This window comes from Calidris pugnax, unplaced genomic scaffold (assembly GCF_001431845.1).
Source record: "Calidris pugnax isolate Ruff unplaced genomic scaffold, ASM143184v1 scaffold363, whole genome shotgun sequence".
In the NCBI taxonomy this organism is placed as follows: Eukaryota; Metazoa; Chordata; class Aves; order Charadriiformes; family Scolopacidae; genus Calidris; species Calidris pugnax.
In genome coordinates this window covers 3,007-11,489 of record NW_015091073.1, presented here as the reverse complement: position 1 = coordinate 11,489, position 8,483 = coordinate 3,007, and the positions used below count along the sequence as shown (strand labels likewise).

General features: G+C 56.2%; 1 protein-coding gene across 1 annotated transcript; it reads right to left on the bottom strand.

The window, feature by feature from the left end:
- Nucleotides 1–2,166: 2,166 nt before the first annotated feature.
- Nucleotides 2,167–6,293, bottom strand: LOC106896956 (butyrophilin subfamily 1 member A1-like). Its single transcript, XM_014957302.1, has 9 exons — nucleotides 5,961–6,293; nucleotides 5,713–5,817; nucleotides 5,479–5,499; nucleotides 5,031–5,051; nucleotides 4,636–4,656; nucleotides 3,855–4,266; nucleotides 3,459–3,479; nucleotides 3,187–3,219; nucleotides 2,167–2,696 (listed from the first exon to the last, which is right to left on the bottom strand). Exon 9 carries the CDS (start codon nucleotides 2,692–2,694, stop codon nucleotides 2,167–2,169), a length of 528 nt encoding a protein of 175 aa, XP_014812788.1. The 5' UTR covers nucleotides 2,695–2,696; nucleotides 3,187–3,219; nucleotides 3,459–3,479; nucleotides 3,855–4,266; nucleotides 4,636–4,656; nucleotides 5,031–5,051; nucleotides 5,479–5,499; nucleotides 5,713–5,817; nucleotides 5,961–6,293.
- Nucleotides 6,294–8,483: the final 2,190 nt, after the last annotated feature.

The window sequence follows — 8,483 nt, the reverse complement described above, 5'->3', positions numbered from 1 at the left end:
CTCCTCCTCTCCGGGGAGTGAGAGGTGGGGGGAGAGCACCTGTCACCATCATGGGCCATTTTGGCCTCAACTTGAAATTTACCCTGAATCCCTTCTTCTGGGTTTCTGGTAGGAAAAAATAGAACTGAGGAAGGAAAAAGACCTGCATTTGGGGGTGAGGACATTGTGATGAGAGGTTGGTTGTGCTTTTTGGACATGGGGGAGGAGCCCAGCAGTGTCCCTGCAGCCCCACAACAGCCAGGAGATTGTGGGCAGCCAGGAACGAAGGGACAAGATGGGGTTGGGGGCAGGGGCTTTGAGTGTCGGGACACCCCAGCTGTGCCCTGTCACCATGAGGACCTCAGGTGTCTGGGGCGGACATGTCCCCTGCTGTCCCCAATGTCCCACCTTCTGCATAGGGAGCCTATGTGCAAAATAAGGGGTGCAGGAGGGTTCAAGGTGGGGCTGTGTCCATAGCTCCCATAGGGGTCGGTGCCAGGGGGGTGTGATACCCAGGTCCCCATAGGGGTCCCTGGAGTCATGCCCAGATGTGGGGAGGGGGACCAGGGTGAGCCCCGAGGGGTGTTGGGGACCACTACTCAGCCCCGGAGGCAGGGGACTAAAGAGAATGAGAGGTAAAAAGGGTTTGTAACCTCCTGGGCCAGTGCAGCGCGAGAGGGTCCCAGAGCAAGCCCCAGGCATTCTCCCCCCATTACCTGCACAATAGCATCACCAGAAGTGGATCCGATCACCAGAACCTGCTCCAGTCATGGGAACCAGCCCCAGGAGTCGGGGATGTCCCATCTGGGCTTTGTTCTCCGTTCCCGCAGTCCCAGCACCTTCCTGAGCATCCCCCTGCCCCTTCCCATGTCCCACTGGGCTCAGCCATGCCCAGTCCCCGGCCCAGGGCCATCCCCGGTCCCCACAGCAGTGACTGTCAATAACACAAAATATCACTGTAAAATAGCCCCAGGCTGGGAATTCCTTCCACTCTCAGAATTCCTCTTCTCCTGCACCTAAAGCTGCTCCCGGACAAAGATGCTGTCACACACAGAGCCAAAAATGCTCAAAATAAAGAAAAAGGCACAGGCGGCTTCACCCAGTGCCCAATGGGAAGGGAATTGGGTAGAGAAAAAGCAGTTTTCTTTAGAAAAGGGTCATTTGGCGCACAGAGGGATGCTCCTGGTGAGTAGACGCTGGGCAGAGCCCAGGGGATCCAAGGGGTTGCAAGGGGCTCCAGGGGATCTGAGAGGATTGGAGGGGGATCTGAGGGGATCCAAGGAATTCCAAGGGGACTAAGGCAGTCAGATGTGTTCAAGGGTGTTCCAGCACAGCTCCAAGGGGATCCAAGGTGCTCTAAGGGGGCCCAAGGGGTTCTAAGGGTTTCCAAGGGGCTTCCAAGAGGTTCCCTGGTGATCCAAGAGGGCTCAAAGGGTTCCAAGAGGGACCAAGGCAGGGCTATGATGGTCCAAGAGGTCCCTTGCCCCCCAGCATGGTTTAACCCCAGCCAGCAGCTCCCTCACTTCCCGCCTCTCCCTCAGTAGGGAGGGGAGAAGAGGGAGAAAAGGATGGGAAGTCACTTTGTGGGTTGGAATGAAGTAAACAGTTAAAGACAACAGTTACAGGAGAGGAAAATAACATTATTAATTGTAAAAAAATATACAAAATAAAGTGATACACCACCAGTTGCCCTCAGTACCTGAGGACTGATTACCCAGCTCCTCCCCAGCAGTGATGGAGGGTCCCAGCCCCAGGAAGCCCCTATTTCTATGCCCAGCAGGATGTCTGTGGGGTGGAATATCCCTTTGGTTGCCTCATCCTGGCCGTGCTCCCTCTCGGCTGCGAGGGGAAGCTGGAAAAGCCTTTAACTGATGTGAACATTTCTCAGCCGCGTATATAATCATGTGTGACCAACGTCATTCTCACACTAAATCCAAAATGCAGCCCATACTAGAAATAAAATTAACTCCATCAAAGCTGAAACAAGGACACCCCCTCCTGCTCGGAGCCTCCCAGCACCGGGGGAGATCCCACAGCAGCCCCTGATCTCACTCCCACTCTGGGGCAGGGCAGGGAGGGACATCTCCTACAGGGTCCAGGAGAGGAGAGTGGGGAGTTTCTGGAGAAGGACAGGCTCCGCAGGAGTTTGTGTTGAGGATGAAAGTGGGGCTGAAGGTTTAGCAAGGTTTAGCCCCCAAGGCACAGCTGGGTTTCCTCTGTCTCCAGCAAAAACCAGGGGCACAGGGCCTTCCCATTAAACATGGCTGATGTGAAAGTGAAGATCTCGCCCGCAGTGTCAGCGTTGAGGAAAGTCACCAGCCCCTGTGTGCAGTCCAGACAGACACAGATCCTCCTGGGGACTGGGGACAGGGACAGGATGGTGCGAGGAGAGGTGAGAGCCCTGAACTGCCCTGCATACCTGTCAACTGCCCAGATCCCTTCTTTAGGCCTCAGATCCAATCCCCTCTTCCTCTGCACAGACTCACTGGCCACCCCAACACCCCACCATGAATCACCTCCCACTTCCTCCTTCACCTCCACCTCCCAGCAGTGCCTCCCCTCCAGGAACCTCTCCTGGCCCAGCACACAGCGCCAAGAACTAAATCTCTCGGGGGTGTCGGGCAGGTTCTCGCGTGCGGGTCCATGCTTCACACTTCTCAAATCCTTCGACAGGACAAGCTCTGGATGAGCCGTGTTTGGATCCAGGGTCACCATATCTGCAGGGGACAGGAGGAGCAGGAGCATCAGAGCTCAGTGCTGGGCAGGTTTCACCCCCTACCTCGGGGCCAGGATGTACCCAGCGAGGCAGGAGACTGGGCATCTTCTTTCCTCTTCTCCATCTCCACTATGGGGATGGCCCCACCACAGCCATGGCCAAGCTCTGTCCCATGGGAAGAGGCACCGGCGCAGCTGCAGCCCCAAGGGAGTAGCAGGATGGGGAGAGGAGCTGTTCTGGGTAGTGGAAGGGATCTCAGGAGGAGATGGCACCTCTGGGGCACCACGGTGTAATTCAGAATGGGGTGGAATGGCAAGAAAACAGGGGTGAGATCCAGCCCAGTGCCATGGTCCAGGGGGATCTGAGTCACCAACACATCCGGGCATGGCCAGTCCCTTCGCTGGACAGCCCAGTTACACCTCACACAGAGGGAAAGGGAAAAGAACCACCCATAAATGAACATAAAATAAATTAAAAAAAATACACATTACCTGGATTCTCAGGAAGCAGAAACTTTCTCCAAGCTACAAGGAGAGATAAGAGCAGGTCACATGACATGGCCCGTCCCCAGTGGCTCTGGGAAGGGCAAAGGTCCCATCCCTGGTCTGGAGATCCCAAGCTGCCCATCCCCCTGGGCACATCCCCTTGCAGTTTCCCTGGATCCAGGGGATGCAGGGATAGAGAGGAGGGCAAGGGGGAAAGGGGCCGAACATAGAGGGCCCAGGAGAGAACATCGAGCCAGGAGGAGATCATGGTTACTCACTCAGCAGTGCAGCTTGTTTCTCTGGAAAGCAATAGCAATATTTGGTCAGAAAAGACAGCTTCTCACCCCATAATTACTCAGGAAAGATAAACAGAGCTGGGGAAACCCTAAATTCCTCCTTTTTAGGGAGTGGGAAAACACTCCCTGGGTCCCAAGGAATGGCTCCCTCCAGCGTGGTCATGTCCCATGGCTGGTGCTCAGGGACTCTGGGCAGGGGAGAGGGTCCATCCCTTGTCTGGTGTCCCCGAGTTACCCACCCCACCCCAGGCACCTCTCCTCGGAATTTGCCCATACCCAGGGGATGCAGGGATGGAGAGGATGGGCAGGAGGGTAAGGGGCCGAATACAAATCCCACAGGAGAGGACATCAAGTCAGGAAGAGCTCATGGAGACTCACCCAGTTCTGCATTTCGTTGCTCTGGAAAGGAAAAATTGAAGCAATGAGTGATGAGAGAGGAGATCTTCTCAACACACACCTGCAACTACAACAGTGGGCAGAGGCAAAACTCCTCCTTTTAAGAGTGGGAGAACAGCCCCCCAAACCCTTTGAATGGCTCCCTCCAACCTGGGCAAGTCCCACAAACTCTCCCCAGAAACTCTGGTGAGGGAAGAGGGACCATCTCTGCTCTGGTGTCCCTGAGTTGTCCATCCTCCCAGGCACCTCCCCTCAGGGTTTGCCCAGCAGACCCAGGGGCTGCAGGGATGGAGGGGAGGGGCAGGAGGGAAAGGGGCCGAGCCCAGAGCACCCGGGATACAACACTGAGCCAGGGGAGCTCACAGAGACTCACTCAGTTCTCCATCTTGTTTCCCTGAAAAGTGAAAAACAAAATCAATGACTGATCAGAGAGGACAGCTTCTCCCCCCACGGCATGAACAGGCAGAGCTCAGGCTGAGCCCAAACTCCTTCTCTTTGGAGAATGGGAACAGACCCCCAAAGCTTGTGAATGCCTCCCTTCAGCCTGGTCATGTCCCATGGCTGGTCCCCAAGGACTCTGGCCAGGGGAGAGGGTCCAGCTTGGTATGGTGTCCCCAAGCTGCTCACCCCACCAGGCACATCCCCTCGTTGTTTACCCAGACCCAGGGAATGCAGGGGTGGAGAGGACGGGCAAGGTGGGAAAGGGTAAGCATAGAGGGCCAGGAGGAGAACATGGAGCCCGGAGGAGCTCACAGAGACTCACCCAAGAGTGCAGCTTGTTCCTCTGGAAAGCAAAAGCGATATTTGGTCAGAGAGGACAGCTTCTAATCACAAAAGTACTCAAGAAGGAGTAAGCAGAGATGGGGAAACCCCAAACTCCTCCTTTCTTGGGGAGTGGGAAAACACTCCCTGGGTCCCTAGGATGGCTTCCTCCAGCCTGATCAATTCCCACAAACTCTCCCCAGAGACTCTGGAGAGGGCAGAGTGTCCATCTCTACTCTGGTGTCACCAAGCCACCCACCCCCCAAGGCACCTGCCCCTGAGTTTTCCATGGACCCAGGGGATGCAGGGATGGAGAGGACAGGCAAGGGGGGAAGTGGCCGAGCCCAGAGCACCCAAGAGAGGACACTGAGCCAGAAGGAGCTCAAGGAGACTCACCCAGTTCTGCATCTCGTTTTGCTGGAAAACAAACAACAAAATCAATGAGTGATGAGAGGGGACAGCTTCTCACCCCATGGTGTGAGCAGGCAGAGTACGGGCTGAGCCCAAATTCCTTCTCTTTGGGAAATGGGAAAAGGCCCCTTGGCTCACAGCAGGGGATCCTGCCCTCCGATCCCCACCCCAGACCATCCACGCACTCTGCAGTTACGCCTGACTTCAGCAGAGATTTAAGGTTCAGCCTGATTTAAGCTCAGTCAGTACTGGTCCCTGCTTCTTCCCATGACCCAGGACACCTCCTGGGCTCAGTTCCCAACCCCAGGGCTCTCTAGGTCCCTTCTGGGCTCCAGCAACACACATCAATGACCAGAGAAACAGCAAGAAACATGCAAATCCACATCCCTCCCAGAGGGAGGCTTTGCTGGTGGCAGGGGCCAGAAGGACTCACCCAGTGCTCTGGACTGCACCACTGGAAAGCAAAGGCAGAGGAAGAGGAGGTCAGGAGAGCAGCTGCTTCATCCCTGGCACCATCTCCCCAGGGCTTCTTGGACCTTCCCACAAGCCAGATGCTCTGCCCATGCTCCCTCTCCTCCCATCCACAGCCCATGTCCTTCTCCCCATCCTCCCTTTGCACAAAGAGCTTCCATAATGAAGGCAAAACATCGTGGTGATGCAAACTCACCTTTCCTTCGGAAGAAGTAAGCACTGAGGACAGCTGACACCACGGAAAGCAGGAGGAAGACACCCAGAGCTGCCATCCAGGGACGAGCATTGTGGAAAAAGGGAGCTGAGAAACAAAAAAACATTGAGAAAACGCCTCCTTTTACACCCCCCTTTCCTTCCTGCACTCCCGGCATGTTTATCCTGCCTCCAGAGAACAAAACCCCCCCAAGCAGCGTGGCCAACCCCAGCCCTGCTGCCATCCTGTACCTGAGATGTGCAGGGACGACGCCTGCTCCTGCTCCAGGCGGCTGTTCCTCACCACGCACGACACGTTCCCCTCTCCCTTCCCGCTCACAACGATGACATCTTGGATCTCAAAGAGGCCCCTCTCATCGCGGGAACGTCTCAGGGAGACAGAGGGGGGATGCTGCCCCTCGCCATCCCTCCACAGCACCTGTGGTGACGGGTACCAGCCGGCCGATCGACACACCACCCGGATGCCTCCATCCTCGTAAGCCTCCAGAGAGAGGAGAGGGACAGAGCCCAAGGCTGGGGGAAGAGCCCGGGGTTGCCCTGAGTTAGGGATGGACCCAGCTCAAAAGCCATGACCCAACCCCATGCCAGACACATCACAGGGTGCTCAGGGGGCTATGGGGCTGGGCATGTGCTCCTCACGCCACCAAACCCATCCCAACATCTGCAGAATCCAGAGAGCCCTGATGCCAAATGACCCCACGTCTCCCACAAAAAAGCCTGGCAGAGGAGCAGCAAGTGGCCAAGCTTTGGTGCCTCAAGGCAGGCTCTCTGCACCAACACCACCCCACAAGGACACCACAGAGACCCAAAACCACAGTTGCGACAGGGCTCTGGGAGGGACACACACACATAGGGACAAATGGACCATCCCCAGGAAACACCACATCAGCCACAAAGAGACCTTCCCATTTCCCTCCAGCCCAACTCCTCCAGCCGAGCCCTGCACCCTGGGCTCCACCAGCCAAGGCAGAAAACCCAACTCCCAGGAGCTGCTGGAGCCCCAGCTCTCCATCCTGGCAGGGAAATCACAGACTCACATGGGGTTGGAAGGGACCTCTGGAGATCATCTCCTCCAACCCCCTGCCAGAGCAGGTCCACCCAGAGCAGGTCCCACAGGAACGTGTCCAGGGGGGTTTTGAATGTCTCCAGAGAAGGAGACTCCACCGCCTCACTGGGCAGCATCTTCCAGGGCTCTGTCACCCTCACAGGAAAGAAGTTCCTCCTCATGGAGGAGGTGGAACTTCTAATATTCAAGTTTGTGCCTGTTTCCTCTTGTCCTGTCACTGGGCACCACTGAAAAAAGACCGGCCCCATCCTCTTGACACCCACCTTTTAAGTATTTATAGGTGTTGATCAGGTCTCCCCTTCTCCAGTCCCTCAGCCTCTCCTCATCAGAGAGATGCTCCAGGTCCCTCATCATCTTTGCGGTCCTCTGCTGTACTCTCTCCAGGAGTTCCCTGTTCATCTTGAACTGGGGAGCCCAGAACTGGTCCCAGTGCTCCAGATGGGGCCTCCCCAGGGCAGAGCAGAGGGGCAGGATGACCTCCCTCCACCTGCTGCTCACACTCTTCCTGATGCCCCCCAGGATGCCATTGCCCTTCTTGGCCACCAGGGCCCATTGCTGGCTCATGGTCATCCTGTTGTCCACCAGGACTCCCAGGTCTTTCTCCTCAGAGCTGCTCTCCAGCAGGTCACCCCCAACCTGTCCTGGTGCAGGGGGTTATTCCTCCCCAGGTGCAGCACCCTGCACTCGCCCTGGTTGAATTTGAAGGTGGTTGATCTTCAGACACTTAAGAATTGTCTCTCTCCTGCCAAATTGGCTGAGCTTCTCCAAATGGGCAGATTAGTACCTTCCTCCAGGTCCTCCTGCTGGATGTGCCACCTTGAGAACGATCCAACACTTGTACCTCTCCATTAGAGGTGATTTTCATGAGCTCACGCTTGATAGATCCAAGGATGGAGCCCTCGTTCTCCATGGGAATATCCATAAGGCCTTTCAACGCTAATTACTAAAAACGATTCCAGGATGTGCTTTGGGAACACAACCAGCAGAGACCTCCATGTGCTGGGGGTGTTGTGAGTTCTCTGGGGGGGGGTCTACACTCACAACTCAATTAAGGTGGAGATACTTGTCCACCGCGGGTGCTCGTCTACACCATGGACGGGATGTGAAGGTCCCCCTGGGCTGCGGTGACCATGGGATGGTGGAGCTTGGGATGCTGAGGAGAAGGGGGGTGACAAGCAAGGTCAGGAGAGCAATTTGAGTTCTTCAAAGCTGTGCTTGGAAGAATCCTTTGGGATAAGGTCCTGGAGGGAAGGGTGTTTCCAAAATGGGTTTCCTTGGGTTTTCTTTCTCTTCCAGCTCGTGGGTGGGTGGGGGACAGAAGGCAGCAGAAGGTGGCACTGGCTCAAACCCCCGGTTTGCTCTGGTCTCTTCTCACAGCAAACCCGTTTGAGGGGGTGAAGTCACTCTTGGCCAAGTTCTCCTGCGCAGGTCTTCAAAGGCAACTGCTTGATGTTCAGGGGTGAGCTCCTCCAAGGATCCTGGCCAGTATCAGCTGTAGTGTGGCCAGCAGGACTGGGGCAGTGACCGTCCCCCTGGACTGGGCACTGGTGAGGCCCCACCTGGAGGCCTGGGTCCAGTTTTGGGCCCCTCACGACAGGAGGAGGACAAAGAGCTCCTGGTCCAACTCAGCCCCAAAGGGAAGGGAAGATGGAAGGGACAACGGTGACCAGGAGGAACCAGGAGACCCC